Source organism: Cannabis sativa, chromosome 5 (assembly GCF_029168945.1).
Source record: "Cannabis sativa cultivar Pink pepper isolate KNU-18-1 chromosome 5, ASM2916894v1, whole genome shotgun sequence".
Taxonomy (NCBI): Eukaryota; Viridiplantae; Streptophyta; class Magnoliopsida; order Rosales; family Cannabaceae; genus Cannabis; species Cannabis sativa.
The window spans coordinates 1,187,234-1,208,807 of record NC_083605.1 but is presented as its reverse complement, the minus strand read 5'-3'; the positions used below and the strand labels follow the sequence as shown (position 1 = coordinate 1,208,807).

At 32.6% G+C, this 21,574-nt stretch overlaps 2 protein-coding genes across 7 annotated transcripts; both read right to left on the bottom strand.

The window, feature by feature from the left end:
• Positions 1-1,968: 1,968 nt before the first annotated feature.
• LOC115716184 (probable LRR receptor-like serine/threonine-protein kinase At1g07650) lies at positions 1,969-11,099 on the bottom strand. Of its 6 annotated transcripts, none has more exons than XM_030644924.2 (24): positions 10,800-11,099; positions 10,544-10,712; positions 10,318-10,389; positions 9,669-9,737; positions 9,506-9,577; positions 9,352-9,423; positions 9,186-9,257; positions 9,027-9,098; positions 8,373-8,444; positions 8,207-8,278; positions 8,054-8,125; positions 7,807-7,875; positions 7,060-7,125; positions 6,085-6,150; positions 5,966-6,001; positions 5,844-5,878; positions 5,390-5,769; positions 4,450-4,645; positions 4,200-4,340; positions 3,995-4,113; positions 3,494-3,704; positions 3,169-3,400; positions 2,617-2,767; positions 1,969-2,533 (listed from the first exon to the last, which is right to left on the bottom strand). In XM_030644924.2, the coding sequence occupies exons 1-24, from the start codon at positions 10,945-10,947 to the stop codon at positions 2,168-2,170; spliced, it is 3,030 nt and encodes a 1,009-aa protein (XP_030500784.2). In that variant the 5' UTR covers positions 10,948-11,099; the 3' UTR covers positions 1,969-2,167. The 6 variants fall into 6 exon arrangements, with proteins under 6 accessions (XP_030500784.2, XP_030500785.2, XP_060971144.1 ...); XM_030644925.2 differs by having other exon boundaries at positions 3,169-3,397; positions 10,800-11,072; XM_061115161.1 differs by having other exon boundaries at positions 10,544-10,645; positions 10,800-10,940.
• Positions 11,100-11,954: 855 nt separating this feature from the next.
• Positions 11,955-14,971, bottom strand: LOC133037728 (protein OSB1, mitochondrial-like). The gene is made up of 4 exons (XM_061115162.1): positions 14,480-14,971; positions 13,908-14,046; positions 12,734-12,815; positions 11,955-12,592 (listed from the first exon to the last, which is right to left on the bottom strand). Exons 1-4 carry the CDS (start codon positions 14,806-14,808, stop codon positions 12,312-12,314), a joined length of 831 nt encoding a protein of 276 aa, XP_060971145.1. The 5' UTR covers positions 14,809-14,971; the 3' UTR covers positions 11,955-12,311.
• Positions 14,972-21,574: the final 6,603 nt, after the last annotated feature.

The following is a 21,574-nucleotide window of genomic DNA, read 5'->3' as shown; positions in this document are numbered from 1 at the left end:
TAATTTTTTATTTTTCTAAAAAAATGATTTATGCCTAGTTACATCTTTAATATGTTTAATTAAATGAGAATCGAGCATTAAGGAAATTTAGTAATCAAATGCTGCATGAATATCTTATGTTTTCAGTTTCTTATACTTTTATATGGATTAAATATTTAAAGTTACATTTTTTTGTTACTTCTGTTATTACCATTCTGTTAAATTATTTTCAAACATTGAGGTATTTGCAGTAGGGGTGTTCATTTAATTTAATCCGTACTATTTTGCTTTAGGTTGTTCAAAAAAAATTACAAACTATCCAACCCGAATAAACCGCCCAAACCAAACCAAATAAACCGATAAAAAATATAACTCGAATAACTTTACGAAAATTCAAACCGCCTAATGAATGTATTGGGTGAGTTGAATATTATTCTAACCCGCCTAAATAACCCGAACAAACAAACCGATTTATATATTTTTTACTAAAATTATCTATAATATAATATATATAAATTAAGTTTAATAGTTAAACTATTTTACATTTAAAATTTATTTTTTATAATATTTAATTTACAATCTAGAATTTATAGTTGATAATTTTAATTGTATTTTAAAATTGAAGTTGAAATTTAAAATTTAGATATGAGTATATTTTTTTACTCTATTTTTTGAAAAATATTGTTTAATACTTTAATGTTTATTCAATTTATATTTATTTTTTAACATTAATTTAAACTATAAATATTTTAATCTTGAAAGGCCTATACTATACATTTATTTTTTCAAATCAATTATTTGAACACCAAAAACTAACAATAATGAAAAAAATAAAAAAAATAAAGATCCGTTTAAACGAGTTAATCCGACCAAACCGACGAAAATCATTGGACGAGTTACACTTTTTTATTTTTCATTGGACGGGTTACAAATAGATATTTACAACCCGAAATTTATATTGGGTTGGCAAAAATGCACTATAACCCGACCAAACCAACCGATGTACACCCCTTGCTCATAATACATTCGATCCGCACTAAGTGCGAATTTTATTTTTTAGATCCAATCCAATCCGCACAACAGCTCAAATCCAATCCAATCCAGAATCGGTTATTTTGGATTGGTTACTTTTTAATATTTATGAAAAAAAAATATTTTTTTTTACATAGCAATAAAACAAAATAAATTATAGTTATTTTATGTCTCAAACAACACATTAAAATAAATAAAATAACAAATAACAAATTCAAAGGAAGAAAAAAAATTACATGTATAAAGAAATATATAATTTTATTTTAAATTATATGTAGAAAAAAAATTGTATATAAGAATAGAATATACATTTGATCTATTAAGTTTTGAAATATAATTATATTATATGTATTAGACTTTTAAACAACTATTTTTTAAAATTAAAATGTTATTTGTATATATAATTTTTTAAATTTTTTTATAAATATGCGTAAATTGGATTAGATCAGTTACTTTTACATGTCAATCAACATCCAATCCGCAGAAGTACGGATTTTGAATTTTTCAATTCAATCCAATCTGCACAAGTGCGGATATCTATACTTTGCAGATTGGATCAAAGTCATGGCGCAACAATGGATGCGAGGAGGCAAGTGAAGAAAACAACCTTTAAAATAATAAACACCATTAAACCAACAATTTTATATATAAAGATTCTAGTTGTTATTTCATAAATGCCTAAAAATGATGAAAAAATTATATTTTTACATATCTATAATTTAATTTTTTTTTTTTATATTTTTACGACTTCTTATTTTTATTTTTATTTTTTACAAAAATACAGAGAGTTATTTTTTCGACATTGATTTTTTCAAATATTAGGACCAGCCCTCTCATAATTTAAGAAAAGAGAAGCCACATCTAAAAGCCATAAAAAGCTCACAAAACTAATTGAATTGTGATCATAAAAATGAATTTTGATTCTTTTATATTGAAATATGTGTGATAGCCTGAATATAATAACTAAGCCTTATAGTGATCTTGCATTCATATTAAGCTATAATATCAAATAAGTTAGCTTAGTTTAATTTTGGTTTTGCAAATTTGGAAGATAACAAAGAAGACATTGTTAGCAAGAAGATATAAAGACATATACATACATATATTCAACTTTATCATGTAAAAGTGTGCCTTATTGAATCACTAGATTAAGGATTTAAGATTCATTTGGTGCAACCAATTCTGATGTAGAGGAAGGGCCAATCTCAGTAGTAGAAGAAGAATAAAAACAATTTCGAGGTTCTCCCGAAATTGGTTCTCTCAAGTGGTCCATGTATTCTGATAAGGCCTGGAATCTTGAGCGATCGCCATGAACACTTGGATGGAAGCTCAAAGCACGAACAAGAGTCCGGCCTTCAAGCATGCTTACCACAGAAGATATGGTAGGCCGAAGCGCTGGTGAAGGGTTAGTACATAGAAGAGCTACTTCAATGATTCTTATGGCCTCTTTTTTGTTAAACTCAGATCCTAGCTTTGGATCCACCAACCCTATAAGATTTCCCTTTTGTTGTGAAACAAGAGCCTGTGATATTCACCAAACACATTTGAAGTTTTTAGCTTGATGTTTGTTAAGAACAATAGGATGATCATAATGGTTTAACTTACCCAATCTAGAAGGCAAACATACTCTTCATATGAGTTGAATTTCGTGTTCATAATACCAGCCACAAGTTCCAATGCTACAATTCCAAAGCTATAAACATCTGCTTTAGGAGTTAAATAACCCCATAAGACATACTCTGGTGCCATGTATCCTCTGCAAAATAATATGAGACTTGTGGTTTAATCTATCAAGTCTAGTAAAAGAATCGTCTCATTTAACTATCGGGTAAATAGTGGCATAAGTACTCAATGTTCGTAAAATTGTAATTTTCCTCTAGTTTCTTCGGTACAGACTCTGTTATTGTTTTAAACTGGGCATATATAAGATCTAGATTCTAAATCATTGAGTCTGGAGGGAAACATGTAGTATCTGTTACTTCCAAATTTTCTTTTAATAAATTCAAAACGAAGCATGTATTGACGAAATTACAGTTTTACAAACATTAAGTATTTATGCCGCTATTTACCCTTTAAGCTATTATGATTGCATTCGTTAAGCTATCTTATATGATGAGAGTCCAACAAGAATAAGGGGAGAGCATAAGAGTTCCTCACATGGTTCCAGCAACTCTAGTGCTTATATGGGTGTTCTCTTCTTCATTCAGTTTAGCAAGACCGAAATCTGAAATCTTCGGGTTAAGATCTTTATCAAGAAGAATATTTGTTGCTTTGATGTCTCTATGAACAATTTTCAGTGGTGATTCCTCTTGCAGGAAAGCTAGACCCCTTGCAATGCCAAGACAAATATTGTGTCTTGTTGACCAGTCTAATTTCAGTTTACTTTCTCCTAACCATATTTTTCAAGGAAAGACAATGAAAATTTTAGCAAAATATAACTTGAGAAATGCTAGTGAAGTATTAATTAATGAGTTAAGCTCACCAAATAATGAATGTGCAAGGCTGTTGTTCTCCATGTATTCGTATACCAACAACAAATGCTTTCCTTCGGCACAACAGCCGTGTAATTTAACAAGATTCGGGTGTTGTAAAGCCGAAATCATGCCTATTTCATTCACAAATTCTTGATTTCCTTGCTTAGATTTTGATGATAATTGTTTAACTGCAATAATAGTACCATCTAATAACACACCCTGCAATAAAAACAACATTTGTGTCATATTAAGCATCTTGAGTATGTTTTTACCTTTGAAGACTAGAGGCCTATTATATCAAGTTTAATGTCTTGACAAAATTAAAGCTTGGTTGGAGTGGAGAAACCGTGAAGCGAATGTTCATAGATTGCTTAGGTGGTTACGCCGAGGCCATGGTCTTTTTCATTTTTGCAAGAGTATTTTCGAGGGCCCGAAATGTGGCCCTATGGGATCTCAAAGTCCCCCGAGTTGAGTGTATAATGATCCAAGTTAAGAAAATAGGTCCATACCTTGTATACTGATCCAAATCCTCCTTCCCCAATCTTGTTAGCAGCATCAAAGTTATTAGTGGCTGCTTTAATTTGATCAAATGTAAGGATACCAGTTTTCAAGTCCAATCCTTTGAGAACTGTCAAACACCAATGGAGATTGCTTATTCACCAACAACTCTTGTGCATTGAAAACAAAAAGGTATTAACAGTACACAACACCTACCTTGCTCTCTTGATGGCTTGCCTCTTAAGTAACCTTTCCACCAAAGAATTCCTAAGGCCATCATCAACACAAGGAAGAATGAAGAAACAATGCCGACGACAATGAGTTTCTTGGTTTTGCTTTCATCAGGAGGTTTGAAATCTGCAAATATCAACCAAACATGTATAAAAATAGTAATGGTGATTATCAAAGGATAGAGGTGAGTTTCTCAGTTGATTAACTATATAACATGGCAATAAAAAGTACTAACCAGACTTCATTGAAATAGCCGAAACAAGAGAACCGTAAATTCCTCTCTTTGGAACATTTGTTGTCCCTTTCCCACCCCATTGGAAACGGATTTCTAAAATTTTGTTCACAACCAATGCTTTAAAGATCTTAATAACTTCTTTGTTAACTCCTTTCGCTTCCTTTTCGATATTGAAATCCTTCAACACCCTTGTTCCCTGCAATGAAATTTTTATATAAACAAAAATGTAGGAACAAAAACACTAGACTATTATGCTTAGCATGTAAAGCAACAATGAAAAAGTATGTAAAATGTCAAACTTTCTTCTAATTAGGAGTGACAATTCGTGTTCGTATTGTTTAGAGGCTTAGGTATTACAAGCAAATGCCAAATCCAAACCCGACCAATTTATAAATTGTGTCAAAAACTAAAATCCAAACTCAACTTGTTTATAAACGGGTTGACTTGACCCGATTAGCTTAATTCAATTATATAAAGAATCATGCTTAATTGTAGTTAACTTATCAACTCATAAACAAGTTTTAACATGTTTACAATCTTGTTATCATACATTTATTGACAATTTGACATGTTTATGTCCTATTTAACTGAAAGATATAATTTACATGTAATAAATATAATAAATTCAAGAGTGCATACTCTTACTTACATAGGTCACTATTGTGTCTTTTCAGGTTAAGCATGTCAACCCGAAAATGATCCCTTTAAAAAACAGGTTAGCCGTGTCAACCCAAAAATCCCCCAAACTCATTTAAGGCAAACCCAAATCCATTTATTTTGTACGGGTTTCGAGACGTGTTATCGTGTCTGACCCAGATTACCACCCTTACTTCTGATGGTAAGAAATAAATACTGAAATTTGCTTGGTAAGGCAAAGAAGTTGATCTAAATGGTGTACTAAATCAACATAATGCACTGAAAACTATGTCTGAGTAGCTACCTGGATATAAACATCGAAAAATCGCTTTCCAGTACTGGAATAAGATTTGTAGTCTCTGAATACTATCTCTGCAAAGTGAAGTTTCACTGTGTAGTTTCCATTTGCTAAGCAACGAGCATAATATGTTAACGAAAGAGGAGACAGCCTTGCAGTTGTATACAACTCAGAAGTGTTCATTCTAAGAATTGATACATTATTTGCTATGTAATCCTTTGTTGTACTAGAAACATCCCAAAAATCACCAGTGCTGCTAAATCCCCAATCGCCAGACGCGCTGTGTACGAATTTTGCAGCACCTCCTGGATCTTCATCTTGTTCATACTTGATGTTACCAATGGCCATTTGTTTCCCACCACAGTTTATATGCAACGAGTATTGGTCTGCACTAAAACACAAGTCTCCATTTGGAGATGGGAATAATATTGTATGAAAATGTAAAGAGAGATTTGATTACCTTTTGAACATGGACTCAAGCATTTGCTTAGTAATCTATAAAGAAGCATTATTATTAGACTATGTGAAACTTTTGTTGGTGAAAGAATTACTCATGTCATTGTAGTTTTTTTTGAAGCTTACTGGTTTTTCTTGTCTGAAAAGCTTTGAAACAGATTTCTGATGAAATTAACAACAAATTTTTAGAAACTAAATAATCAAATCTCATCAAATAGAAAATGTTAAAAGAGAGAGGCTCTTACAAGGTTTCTCGACAAGTTGGCGGGATAGAAGTCTCGGAAAAATTGTTGTATGAAAGATCTATGATGCTGCAAATGAAATGGAAATTCTTCAGTTGGTAAATTTTAAGTCGAAAATACTTATTTTGTTTAGCTTCTAACTCGAATGCCTCGCAACCATAACCAGAATCTATGCCTTTGAATCAAAACAATCTCAAGCTCTCAATGAATGGTTTTTTAACTCTTTACAAATGAGTCAATAGTCTTATGTTTCAAGTTGAATCAGGCACTTCATACAGACACTTAGGTGGCGTTTGGTTGGAAAGAACCAAAACATGAGAATAGGAATGAGAATGGGAATGGGAATAGGAATAGGAGTGGAATGTAATCAAATTTAAAATGAATAAAAACAATTGATAAAAAAATTATTAAAATTTTTCTCATCTTGGATTGGAATTGTCATTCCTTCTATTTCAAAATGGAAAAGTAATTCCATTGGAGCCACATTCCAATACTTTAAAATGCAACCAAACAAATGAATAGAATAAATATTGTTTCCCTTCCATTCTATTTCATTACCTCCAACCAAACGCCACCTAAAGTCCAATAGGATTCGGTACCCTTGAAATCAAATTAACTAGAACTAAAAGAAGTTAACTAGAACTAACTATGAAACTTACTAAAATTAAAAGAAGTTAACTAGAGATAACTAACTCTAACTGTCACTTAACTGTCACAACTAACATATTTCGTGTTCTTTGATCTCAAATTGCTTACTTCAAATAGCTGACAATAATGTTGTCCATGATTATGTTTTGGTGACTTTCAAAGTCATATCTTCTTGATTAGATTAATTAGCAGCATAAACATTTCACAAAGTTCACTTCTAATCATAGAAAATCTTGTAATTTACAAGAAAAATAATGATGATAACAAATATGAAAAGAGATCAAAACAAGAAAAATAATAATTTCTGATAGGATTGGATGGAAAACATACTAGCGATTATCTCTCATTTCGATCCAATATGGAATAGGTCCAATGAGCTGGTTGCTTGTCAGATATCTGTTTAGTAGGAAAATGTAATAACATTAACAATAGAAAAAATGTTACTTTTTCACTTGTATTTTCTACAAACACAATTTGAGTCCAACTAGGCATGGCAAAAAGATCCATTCATTCGGGTCGGGTCAGTGATCCGATCCGACGACGGATCATTGCTGATCCGAAACATTCGGATAGTTATTGAAATAAATGAAAACATAAGAATAGTAATGAAATTAAATTTGAAATGCATAAAAAAAAATTAGTAAAAAAGTTATTTTTCTCATCTTACATTAGAATGGTCATTCCTTCCATTTCAAAATGGAATAGTCAGTCCACCAAAATGATAGAAAAATTATTCTATTGGAAATGCAATCAAACAAATGAATGGAATAAAAATAATTTTCATTCCATTTCATTACCTCCAACCATAACATGACCTAGAAATTGTTTTAAATGTTTTGTCAAAATATGGGTTGATGAATAGCTCTTTGTCATTTTAGCCCATATAGTCATCAATAGTCAAAAGTGTGAGTTTTTCTAGTTAACTGAATTCTTTGATGAGGAAGCTCAGTCCACCAACTAGGGTTTTGTTGCTATGTCCCCTCCTTAACTCTATAAATACATTCTGTTTTAGAGATCTAGAGACGAAAACTTAGTTGTATCCTGTTGTTTTACGATTATCTAACATACATTACTTACATTCCGGCCAAGTGCAGTAGATCTTCAAGGTTTGGAATGGTGCCTTCCAACCTATTAAAGCTAAGATCTCTGCAACATAAGAGAAAGAAAGAAAAAGAAATACTTGTTCAAAGGAAACATGAGGGCTACCTAGAAGAAGCTTGTTTTTCGGTTTAAGTACAAAGTTATCTATGCTGTATACATTATATTCCATCAAATCAATAAGAATTATACAACACAAAAATATTGATGGAAAAAGAAGAATTACAGAGTTTTTAGCTCTGTCAAGTTAGATAAGTAGTCTGGAATTCTTCCTCTTATATTACAGCTTCTCAACATCCTGCAATCTCAACATATTTCGATTGTCACGGTTTCGTATCATAAAAAATAGATTTCATGCTAAAACATCAAGATGTCTCACAATCTCTCCATGCTTTTCATGTTCCTCAAGTTTGGAAACTCTGAAACGCCGCCGTTTAAGTCACTAATCCTTCTACAAATTGAAATTGAAATATCTCAACACATGAATTATGAAAAAGCACACAAAGATTTTGAGATGAACTAGCTTAGCTACTCTTGTTACTCACAATTGTGTTAAGTTATTCAAGACAAAAAGGTTTGAAGGAATTGGCCCTTCAAAACCACTTGCTTGCATTTCTCTGTCAATGAAATCATTTATTCATACAAAATGTCAACAAGAATTTTACATTTAAGAGACCTAAAAAGTAGGGATATTTGCAACGAAATCTCCTTAACATTTAAAGTTGTTACACATATGACTTTAATAAAAAAAAAAAGTGACGACAAAAGTATCTTATTTTACGTTGTTGCAGTTATACATTTAAGTTCCAACTAAGCTCGTTAAGTACCAACTAAGAAACATGTGGTAACATATTATTAAACTACGTATTAAATAAAAAAATTCTTTTATAATTCTCTATAAAAAAAACGTTTATTTTTTTAATTAAAGAAAAAGTGATTTAGCTTTTTTATTCATATTTGTATATTTTTCTTAAATTAAAAAATAGGATAAATAATAATTATTTAATACGTAGTCCAATAATATGTCGTCATGTGTTTTTGAGTTAGAACTTAAAGGTACGACTGCAACAAAATCGTAAGATTAAGTACTTTTGCAGCCACTTTTTTTATTAGGGTCTTATGTGTAACAATTACAAATGTTAAGAAAATTTCGCCCCAAATATCCTTAAAAAGTATTATGTATGAGAAAAATATCTTACAAAACTTTAAGTTGTCTCCAACTCTTGACTAAATCGGGAATTCTTCCGGTGAATTTGTTGCTGCTAATCTTCCTAAACATGACCAAAACAAATCCCATGATTCTTAACAATCATATTGAAATATTGAGTGAGACATAAATCCCATGATTTTGCACTTACAAAATTTGTAATTTGGTCAGATTACTTAGTGTCCAAGGCAATGCTCCATTGAGACTATTAGAACTAAGATAGCTGCACTTATTCACAACAAAGACATTCTTTAACAGCCATTAACATAAGTAAGATGACAATTAGTGAAGAAAATTATAACTAAAAAAAAACTGACAGTTTTTCCATGTTCACCAATTTTCCAAACTCTCTAGGAACTGCTCCAGAAAACATGTTGCTCTCCAAAGACCTTAAATGGAAAAAATATCTTAAAATGATCATTCATGATTAACAAATAACATGATAAGAGAGAGGTTTGGTTATGGGAATACAAATCATAGAGAGTTGTTATGTTGCCCAAAAATCCAGGTATTGGTCCTGATAAATTGTTGGCACTGATGACCCTGCATTGGATTGCTTCCTTCCATTAACACATTTGCTATGAGAATTTTAAGCTAGCTTAGACTATGAATCAAGTGAGTAAAGAAAAATTACAAGTGTTCAAACTTTGTAGAAGCCCATTCATGAGGTATTGGACTGGTGAGGTAGTTCTGCTCCAAAATACTGTAAACAAGTAAGAAATAATAGTGACAGATTTAAGATAGTAAGTAAAAAAATTTACATAATACACTGAAAATTTGAATGGAATTACAAAAATATGTTAACACGCGCGGAGAAAAGTTAATTTTTAAGGTTTGAACTTTTTTATTTACAAATATATGTTATTCAGTAAAAGTAATAAATTGCTCGATATTAGTTGTACGGCTCCATTGGGCTCTTGATAACTATGTCTCCTTTTGTATTAAGTCATCTTTCTTTTATTAGTTATAATTTTTCTAATGTTAATAGGACTTGTAATTTTGTTGCCTATAATGTGGCTAAGTGGGCTTTTACCCACTAGTTGTACGACTCTATTTTGATCTCCTCCTTACCGGAGGAGCTATTTTGTAATGACCGAGAAGTCTAACTGCTGCTTTATTTATTGAATGATTATGCTTATTTTCAAAAAAAATAAACTGCTCGATATTCTATTTTGGTTGTTTCATTTTATTTATAGTTGTCATGAAGTTGGTTTTCTCGTTATTTTTCATGTTGATTTGAGGTAGTAAGTAAGAAAGAGTAGGACATATATATAACTCCTTACACTTTCTTAAGATAAGGCAGCTTTGCCAATGAGGGTGGCAACACGCCATCAAGGTACTGACCGATGAAAGAGCTGCAAAATCGAAATATGAGAAAAGAGATCAGTTGAAACCATCAAAGAAAATTAACATTAAAGACAACAAAGTATGAGTGTGTGTGTGTTGTGACAAGTCTAGAAGGCTAATTAAGCAAAAACAAAGGCAAAGAAAATTAACAAAGTGTATTACATGCTTTGAATATGGCAGAAATTGGCAGAGATTGAGCAATTGCAGATGATGGTATTGCTGTACTTATCACTGATCCGCGGCCTATCAATGGTGGTTTCATTACTGCATGGATCACTGAAGTTCCAGTCATTTTTATTCAGCTCTTTAGCTATCTCTTTAATGGCTTGTACTGCATCAATCATTTCAATAAAAAATAAATAATAATACCAATTTTTGCACTAGCAAAACTTGGCTATGTATGTATGTATGTATGTACCTTCATAGTGGGGAAGAGTTGTAGTTTGAGATGTGGATGTGGTTGGTGGTACCACTCCCAATTCCATACACACAAGCAGAAGTAACATAACAATGACATGGCCATGGCCATGTTCATGGCTAAAGAAAATGATCTTCATCATCTTCATTCCACCTGAAATGGTTATGCATTAACAGATTAAGTTTTTAAAAAGATAAGATTTGTCATATGATAGGTGGCTCTGGCTCTGGTGCAGTAATGATGGTCTGCCCCAGTGCCCCCACAACACAGTCCTAGTACAGCCCCAGTACCCCCCTTGTGAGAATGACTTCACTATAGAGACCCTGGCAATATCAGATAAACACAGTGGTATCAATGAAAAAGATGTGAATGGTCAAGAATTCAACCACATTAAATTCAAACATTTCATAAACTTTTTTAGTTTCTGTAATTCCAAACATTGTAACATTCCCTACTAGTGTTTGGTTGGAGGTAATGAAATGGAATGGAAAGGAAAGAAAATAATTTTCATTTCATTTCTTTGTTTGGTTGCATATTAAAGTGTTGGAATGGCCTTTCTATTATTTTGGTGAAATGATAATTTTATTTTGAAATGGAAGGAAAGACCATTCCAATGCATGATGAGAAAAAATTTAATAATTTTTTTATCAATTTTTTTATGCATTTTAAATTTTATTCCATTTCATTCCTATTCTCATTTCTATTCTTATTATATTTTTATATTTTCATTCCTTCCAATCAAACACTAGGTGAATCCACCTCTATTAAAGGGGCTGAAAATAATGCAAGAAAAAAAAAGAGTACTCTTTCAATAGTGGAGTAAGCTCAAATCTCGAGCTGAACCACTATAATTTCTGTACTTTTTATTAGTTATTTAAATACATATATTTTTACTATTTTCTTTAAGTACTCGTTATTCTAAGTGATTAAACAATTTTTCCATAATTGAGTAGATTTAGTGTAATCTAAATTCATTCGACAACTTAGAGTATACTTAGTCAGAGATCTCGTGTTTTTGATATTTAAATTGTTTAAATTCTATTTTTTTATGGAACAATATACATCATAGTTATTTAAAATATCTAGTGAATATGTTGAGAAATTCATGATAATCTAACATGTCAAAAAAAAAAAAAATGAAAACTTGTTCTCCTCTATTGTCAAAAATCTAATTATCCCTTTAAAGGTGAGATGATTCAAACTTTATTGTAATTGAACAAGAAAAAAAAAACAATGTTTAGTTATTTGTTTCTATCAGTAATACACTCTTCTCCATGTCTCAAGTATAATTAGTACACAAAGAACTTAAATTACAAGAAAGAAAAAAAGAAAAAGTATACAAGGAATTTACAGTATAAACAAAAACCTGTCAAATATTTACAGTGTTTAAAATACTGTACTGTGATAGCTAGTTTGCCTTCATCAATGGAGCAAGCAAGGACATAAACTTCATGCACTTAGGCCGGGCTGTAATGCTACCACTCTTTCTTTTTCAACACCTCGTCCTTACGGCTACGAATCATACTCCCACTCAGAAACACGAGCTCGGCGTCCTATTCTATCAACTGGACCATGTTCTGCCATAGCTGAGTCAACTTTTTCAAGCTGTTTCTTAATCCATGGAGGATCATTTCGGCCTAACCAAAGAGATTCACCAGTATCCTTGTGCTTAAAATCAGGGAGTAAAGGATTGCTTATTTTGTGTTTTCGATTGTCCCACCATTCATATGGGTTGGCGAAAAACACTTGCCACAAGTGTAGACGGTTTTTGTACTTCTCAAGAATTGTTTGGCCTGAAATTTTCACAAACGAAATGAAAAAAAAAAATCAATCTCCTTGTATTTGTAATTACATTTTCAATCATAACATGTATGGCAATCAGGTCAAAGTTTAAAAATATAGAGAATAAGATCAAACAGAGCAGAGGGATTGACCTTCGTCGGATTCTTGTTCTTCGTTCTTTCGACTAGCTGAACCACATCTTTGCATCACATAATTCAACTCCTTCACTATAACCTGAAGAGCATAATTTAGAGATTTTCAGATTGGTTACAAATAACTATACATTTAAGACTTGACACTTGGGCTCATTCTATTGGCTCGGACTTATCAAGGCTTGGACTCATTCTATGGTGTCAAGGATGGAGAAGCAGCTGCAGAGACCTTGGCCCAAGGACAGAATATGGTCGTTCAAGAGCGCCCTATGCTAGATGCTGTTTTAAGTAATTCTCAATTGGATAGGGATATGGTTCAATGGTTAAAACACAGACCTGCCATATTTCAGGTGATGTGGGATCGGTGAATTTTTGCAAGCAGTAGGAACAAGAATCAGTGTCACTAGTGAAAGCCGTTTAATTGTTTCTCTTAAGTTAACCGGTGCTCCTTTTGATGGTGGGCAAAAATCATTCCAAAGTGCCATTCGTTGTGCTACTTTCTCATTATTCTGCACAGTTTTTCATTTTTGTAATTTGTAATTCGTTATCTAGTAGTTAGAGCATTTGTTTTCCCTATTCTAATTTAAGAAAATTATGAAAGGGAAAAGGAAATATCTATCGCCTTTCTTCAACAAAAAAAAATCGGTTAGGTCTTGATCCCTTTATAAGGCTTGTCTTTCCTGTGTTTTTTAAGTTTAGTCAATTCATTATTTGTAAAGAGAGAGTTTTGTAAGAAGAAACACTTGAGAGCAAAGTCTTTAGCTGAAAGATCTTGTAATTTATTTCATTGAAGATCAATAAAGAGATTACGAGTGTTCCTCCCCGAGGAAGTAGAGCACTGCACTAGGCTCGAACCTCATTAATCCTTGTGTGCTGAGTTTACATTCTAGCATTGGATTATCTCTGTTCTAGAAGTTTTGATTCTTACTTTTAGCTTGTGTTTTATTCAGTTCATGATGTTGTTGGTTTTCACAACGGAAAATCAACCAAATATTCTTACTTAATAACAATCTAACCTCAAAATAATTGCTGAAATGATTGATTCTTTAAAAGCTTCAATGAGAGTAAAAGGATGACAAAGGAACTATTTAACTACTTTCCACAAATACTCTATTAGTACCCCCTTAAAAAAATGAAGCAAACAAGTATTAAAACTCCTTACGAGGATTCTAACCTTGTAGCGTAGACTGAGGTTGCCACTCTGATCAGCCTTTGTGTAAGTCCTTAAAGGACCAGAAACATAAATGATATCATTCGGTTTCAAATGATTAAGACATAGTTTTCCCATCTCATCCCTCATGTTCAACACTACCCTGTTCACAAATCATATATGAAATACAGCCAAATTGATCATACAATACTAAATAGATTCAGATATTAAAAATAAACCATATATCAAAAAAGGCTATGGAGAATTTTGAACCCTGAACTATTGGGATTGTTGAATTTAAGGACTTTTCGTCCAATTCCATTCAAAGTTGATTGTCCATATACCAAATCGTGCTTTCTGAACTTTAGTGAACGGAATTGGACCGAAGCCCTTCTAATCCAACAATCTGAATAACTCGAGGGAAAAAATCCTTTTTAGCCTTTAAAAAATTTGAGTTGATGCCCTCTAAAAAAAAGTGTTCTTTTCTTTCTTCTTCATTAGAAACACACAAAAATACATAAAGCTAAGCCATGAGAGAATCAAAGAGTAAAAATCACCATTTTTTAGTAACAAATAACAACACAGTAGAAAATTACCAAAGAGGAGCATTTGATTGATTGGAGCTACTGACGTTCAGAACAGTGTAAGCACAAAATCGATCGTCAGAGCTAAACACCTTAACCGGTTGAGTCACAGTGCCAATAAAGCTGGCGGAATTGGAAAACTCCTTCCGCCATGTGATCGAAGAAGGGCGTTGAGATTTGAGGATGTGGTTGTAGAGTCCGATACAGCTTTCGGTTGAGTTGGAAGAGGTAGGGTTAGCAGAGGCCGTAGATGAAGAGAAGGGGATCAATTTGAAACTCTGAAATGGTGATAATAGACTCCGAACCTTGGTGGGATAACGAAGACGAAGTGCAATCATCATAACTAAGTGAATAGACAGAAGAACAGACTAGTTGGAAAGAAAAGCTTGGATGGAGGTGTTGGTACTGTCATCAATGGCGGATTGGGTTGTTGTTCTCTTCTGGGTTTTTGGTAGCATTGATTGTATTTCAAGGGTTTTGGGTTTTTGGTTTCCAACAACTATTTTTACACAAAATAATATATTTTTATATAATAATTTTACAGCATAGTTGTGGGGAAATTTTTTAATATTTACAATTGTTATACGTATAATTTTTTTATGCTAATTAGTAATTTTTTTTTTCTGAACTTTTGACATGTACTAAATCATGTTTTTTGAACTTTTTTGACCGTTAAAAATTTCCCTTGAACTATTAAGATTGTTAAATTTAAAGACTTTTATCTAATTTTAGTAAAAAAATTCTAACATGAATAAAAATTCATGGGGCATGATTTAATACATATAAAAGTTTGAGGGATATGATTTGGTAGATATCAAAGTCTGGGAGCATGATTTAGTACTTGAAATAGTAAAATTGAATGAAATTAGATAAAAGTTCTTAAATTTAACAATCTCAATAGTTCAGGGGAATTTTTAACGACCAAAAAAGTTCAGGGGACATGATTTGGTATATGTCAAAGTTCGGGAGAAAAATTACTAATTAGCCTAATTTTTATTAAAAAATATTATCTTACATGGATTAAATGTAAAAATATTGAGTCATATTTAAGAACATGAATTACTCCACTCATTATTAATTGATTTTGAGATGAAAACTCATGATTCTTAACAACTCTAATAAAAAAAATAACTGTAAAATTTTAAGATTTTATTGTAGTCGTATTCCTTTTTAGCCATCAAGTGTCAACTTAGAAACACTTAGCGATATATTAGTAGACTATGTATTAAACAAGCTCAATAAATATATCGTCATGTGTTTTTGAGCTGGTATTTAACGGGCTTAATTGAAACTTAACAACTAAAAAAAAGTATAATTGTAATAAAATTGTAAATTAAGGATTATATATAATAATTGTAAATATCAGAAGAGTTCCGCCGTAAATATCTCTAATTTTACGGATTATAATTTTCTTTCTTACATATATTTTTTAATTATATTTTTATGTAACTTACGTGTAACAACATGTACAAATAATAATAAAAAAAATAATGTTTTGTATTTTTGTAATAAAATAATTTTGAACCTGTAAAAATATTAACAAAAATTGTAAATTTGTATTTTTATAATTCTTTTTGTTATTTTTTTTTAGGTCGCGGCAGGATTTGCTGTAATACTATCGCTTCAAGTTTTCATTAGATTACCGGAAGCTTGAAACAGGAACGTTACAAAATAATATTAGAGCCTTGATCCAACTAAAAGTGTGGTTGACGAAAACGTCGAACCCAACAAGGAGTAATTGTAACCATTAGTAGACTGTTAGACTATATATATAGTGTATGTAATATAGCATATACAAATGATATGAAATGCGGAAAATAAACTGTAATCATATCAATAATATATGCAATGAAAGGATCGATGTACCTCCAGCCATTGATCTTTGAGCTTCAATCCCTGCGATAGCTTCAGTATTGGAGTTCGGGCTTCCTCGCTCTCTCAACTCTCTTTAGATGGAATTTGCTGAATGAATTCAGAATGAGTGAGGAGCTCGGGGACCGAGACCCTATATTTATAGGTGAGATACTCCATCAGTATCTGTGCCACATTAATTGTCAGAATATTTTGACAATTAATTTAGGAAATCAAATCAGGTAATGAATATAGAAATCTGACCATATATAGAGTATTACATAATTGATTTTGTCCAGATTTAATGAATATAAAATATTCATTTATCAGAAAATCAATTATTTATTTATTTCCTTAAATAGAAAATCATTTCCTTAATTAGAAAATAATTTCCATAAATAAAAATATTCTAATATTCTCCCACTTGGTCAGCATTTAAACTAAAATATTCAAACCCAACGTTCCTCATTATATAATAAACATACGAATCATAGCGACATGTCCTCATTATGAATCGAGTATTATCTTCCATGTATTACAATACATTTATTATATAACAATGTACTTTATGTGGCAATGTACTTAAGTGAATAAACCCTAAACCTTATGTTTATTCAGGTCCTCTGAAATTTTTCTCAAATGTAAAATTAAGATGCGCATAAATATGAGAAAAATCAAAATAAGAGTTTCATTAATAATAACTTTATTTGTACAAATTACATAAGGGAACCAAGTCCCATGTTCTCTACATGATCCTTGAATTTATGAGGTGGCAAGCCTTTTGTCATAGGATCGACAATCATCAATTCAGTGCTAATGTGTTGAATGACCACTTTATTTTCCTTAACACGTTCTCTAATAGCTAAGTACTTAATGTCGATGTGCTTGCTTCGACTTCCACTTTTGTTGTTCTTAGCCATGAAAACAAGATCGAATTGTCACAAAACATCTTTAGCGGCCTTGCAATGGAATCAACCACTCTAAGGCCTGAAATGAAACTCTTTAGCCATACACCATGTGATGTAGCCTCAAAACAAGAAACGAACTCAGCCTCCATAGTAGAAGTAGCAACAAAGTTTGTTTGTTACTCCTCCAGACACAGCTCCACCGGCAAACATAAACACGTAACCAGATGTAGATTTACGTGAATCAAGACAACCAAATAAATCTGAGTCTGAGTAGCCCACTACTTCTAGATTGTCAGTTCGTTTGAACATCAGTTTGTAATCCTTAGTACCCTGAAGATACCTCATAACTTTCTTTGCAGCTTTCCAGTGGTCAATCCCCGGGTTACTCTGAAATCTTCCTAACATTCCGACAGAATAAGAAATGTCGGGTCTTTTGCACACCTGAGCATACATTAGGCTTCCGACAGCAGAAGCATAAGGAATGTTCTTCATTTGTTCTCTTTCAAAATCATTCTTTGGGCACTGGCTCAAATTTAATTTATCACCCTTCATAATTGGAGCAACGCTCGGTGAACAATCTTTCATATGAAATCTTTCTAAAACTCTGTTGATGTAGGCTTCTTGAGATAAACCTAAGATACCTCGGTATCTATCTCTATGAATCTTAATGCCTATGACATAGGACGCTTCACCCATGTCTTTCATCTCAAAGTTCTTTGAAAGAAATTGTTTCACTTCACGTAGCAACCCTTTATCATTGGATGCAAGAAGAATATCGTCCACATATAAAACAAGAAAACAGATCTTACTCCCACTTTCCTTCAGGTATATGCATTGATCCATGACATTCTCTTCAAATCCAAAGGAAGAGATGACATCATGAAATTTTAAATACCAGTGACGGGATGCTTGTTTTAATCCATAGATGGACTTCTTGAGCTTGCATACCAAATCCTGACCTTCACTAGAGGAGAATCCTTCTGGTTGTTTCATGTATACCTCCTCCTCTAGATCACCATTCAGAAAAGCGCTTTTACATCCATCTCGCTTCCAGCCTCTAAATCAAAATGAGCAACTAATGCCAAGATGACTCTGAGGGAATCTTTCTTTGATACAGGAGAAAAAGTTTCCGTATAGTCAATTCCTTCCTCTTGAGTGAATCCCTTAGCAACAAGTCTCGCTTTGTACCTCTCAGTGTTGCCTAATGAGTCTTTCTTAGTTTTATAGACCCATTTACAGCCAATGGCTCTCGCCCCATTAGGCAACTTTACAAGTTCCCAGACTCTGTTGCACCTCATAGAATTCATTTCATCATCCATAGCATTGTACCACAATTTTGATTCTCTACTGTTCATAGCTTGTAAAAACGTTTCTGGATCATTTCCAATTCCAATATCAGATTCTAATAAATACACAACATAGTCTTTGTAAATCTTTGGTTTGATAGGTCTAGTAGATCTTCTTAAGACTTCACCAATAGGCTCTTGGGGAGCAGGTTCAGCAAGTTGTTCAACAGTTGCAGGCAACTCTTGAACATTTTGATCTACTGGATTATCATTACCAACTTGTGGATCTTCAGTGATTGGTAATGGTTGTTCAACAATCGTTTGAACTACAGGAGTGTTAACCATTATCAATCTTGCTTTTGAAGTGGAAGGTTCTGAAGGATCTTTCTCAGGACCTAAGTCCTTTGATTGATCACTCCCACTGATCTACCCATTCTCAAGAAATTTTGCATTCCTTGATTCCACAATTCTTGTGCTATGAGATGGACAATAAAACTTGTAACCTTTAGACTTTTCAGCGTACCCTATAAAGAATCCGCTTATGGTCCTTGGGTCCAATTTCTTCTCTTGTGGATTATATATTCTGACTTCAGATGGACATCCCCAAATGCGTACATGATTCAAACTTGGTTTCCAACCTTTCCATAATTCAAAAGGAGTTTTTGAGACTGCCTTTGTTGGAACTCGGTTTAATATGTACATGGATGTCTTTAATGCTTCAGTCCACAAGGATTTAGGAAGGTTAGAGTTGCTACTAAGCATACTCCGCACCATGTCCATTAATGTTCGGTTTCTTCTTTCTGCAACACCATTTTGCTCGGGTGTACCGGGCAAGGTGTAATGGGCAACAATCCCATTTTCTTCAAGAAACTTCGCAAATGCACCAGGTGCTTGTCCATCTTCTGTGTATCTACCATAATACTCACCTCCTCTATCTGATCTCACTATCTTAATTTGCTTGTTGCATTGTTTCTCTACTTCAGCTTTAAATATCTTAAAGACATCTAATGCTTCACTTTTATTATGAAGTAAGTAGATATACATGTAGCGTGAGTAATCATCTATGAATGAGATGAAGTATTTCTGACCATGTGACTCCATATCTGGACTACATATATCAATATGTATGATTTCTAATATTTCAGAACTCCTATGGACACCAGTTTTGACAGACTTGGAGGTTTGCTTTCCCTTAATGCAATCCACACAAGTATCAAAGTCGCAAAATCTAAGGTATTGAGTACCCCATCTTTTACCAACCTTTTAATTCTATCAATGGAGATATGTCCCAATCTCCGTGCCACAATGTACGGGAATCCTCTTTCATAACACATCTTTTAGTGCCGCCGTGAACATCCATAACACTATTAGTGGTATTATTTTGTAAATTAAGGCAATAAAGACCATCGTACAAAATACCATTTCCAACACATTCGGATTTATAATATAAATTAAAATATTTGTCTACGAAAATGTAAAGGAAAAACCAAAGGGTATAAGTCTTGAAATCGAAATCAAGTTTCTAGAGAAACTTGGTACATAAAAGGTCTTTTCTAACTTTAAAATAAAACCATTACTTAAAACTAAATGGCATGTTCCAATAGCTTCCACATGTGAGCCCATCTTGTTTCCGCATAAGATGCTTTGCTCACTTGCCATTGGCTTCCTTAGATTTTGAATATCCCGCAAGGAATTTGTTATGTGAATTTTTGAACCAAAATCAATCCACCATGTGTTAAGATTAACATTAGCCATATTAGATTCATAACATACTAAGGAAATTGGATTACCTTTGTCATCCATCCATTTCTTGAACTGGCTGCACTCCCTTTTCGCATGTCCCTTTTGTTTACAAAAGAAACATTTGATGGAATCTTTCTTTATGGCAGCCTTGGGAGCCATGGGCTTTTTCCCTTTGTTCTTCTTGAATGGCTTGCGTTTCTTAGGTTGAGTGGTCAGGTGAACACTTTCTCCTTGCTCCTATAGGAGCCTTGCTTCTTCTTGAGCACACATGTTCATAATTTCATTGATACTCTATTTTTTCTTATGTGTGTTGTAGGAAATTTTGAAAGGCCCATATTGAGGAGGAAGATTGTGAAGGATGTAATGAACCAGAAGGTATCGTGAATGATAACGTCGAGTTTCTTCAAATGAGCAGTGATGTCCCTCATTTTAGAAATATGTTCTCGAACTCCTTTAACACCGGTGAGTTTTGTGGACGAGAACTCTTGGATGAGGTTGATGAACAAAGATTTATCTGAAGTGTCAAACTGCTCATCCATAACTTTGATAAAGTCTTTCACCTTCTCAGGTGGCTCCACCGATCCACGCATTCCCATAGGAATTCTGGACATAATGAACATGATGCAAAGACGATTAGATTGCTCCCACTTTTCACGTAGTGCAATCTCACAGCGTTGCTAGTATCGTTGATAAGCACTCGGTTCATCTTTTCTTATTGCATAATCCATGTCAATGCAAGCAAGGTGGAGAAGAACTCGTTCCTTCCAGATTTTGAAGTTGTCACTCCTAAGCTCAGGGATTTCACTAGAGATTTCAGCATATTTAGAGGTGGATGAAATAGCTGCAAGAATAGGATTACAAAAAATTTAGATGTTAAAAGAATTGAGGCTTTAATGAATTCATGTTTTACCAATGTAGAAACATGATGAAGATGAAAATTTTATTAAATCTAAAATTGCATGTGGGCTAAATTTTAAATCTAATAAAATTGGATGAACTTTATGATAGATTTAATGAAGTATTTAATTTAGAAATAATGGAGGAATGAAATCTATCTTTAAATAAAATTTGTGATAACACTATTAAATCAAATCCTCATAACTCCCTGTGGGGTAAATTAAGAGAATTTAACTTAATATATTATCCTAATTAATTATAAAAATATAATAAAATCCCTGTGGGGTAAAATTATTATATCCAAATAATTAATTACAAGCTTTGTCCATTAAGGTGAATTTTAATTAATATATAATTTTATATAATTAAAGATGCTGTGGCTACTCCCTAATTATAAAAAAATTATATTTTCACTTTAGACA

What these genes read in the sequence shown, in the direction of transcription:
- LOC115716184 (XM_030644924.2), bottom strand. Translation starts at nt 10,947, where the DNA reads ATGAAGATGATGAAGATCATTTTCTTTAGCCATGAACATGGCCATGGC. An exon ending in GAAATGAGAGATAATCGCTA is followed by an intron (nt 6,151 to 7,059) that starts GTATGTTTTCCA and finishes TTTCATTTGCAG; the next exon opens with CATCATAGATCTTTCATACA. An exon ending in CTTGAGTCCATGTTCAAAAG is followed by an intron (nt 5,770 to 5,843) that starts GTAATCAAATCT and finishes GTTTTAGTGCAG; the next exon opens with ACCAATACTCGTTGCATATA.
- LOC133037728 (XM_061115162.1), bottom strand. Translation starts at nt 14,808, where the DNA reads ATGATGATTGCACTTCGTCTTCGTTATCCCACCAAGGTTCGGAGTCTA. An exon ending in CAATCAAATGCTCCTCTTTG is followed by an intron (nt 14,047 to 14,479) that starts GTAATTTTCTAC and finishes ATTTGTGAACAG; the next exon opens with GGTAGTGTTGAACATGAGGG. An exon ending in AGAACAAGAATCCGACGAAG is followed by an intron (nt 12,593 to 12,733) that starts GTCAATCCCTCT and finishes TGAAAATTTCAG; the next exon opens with GCCAAACAATTCTTGAGAAG.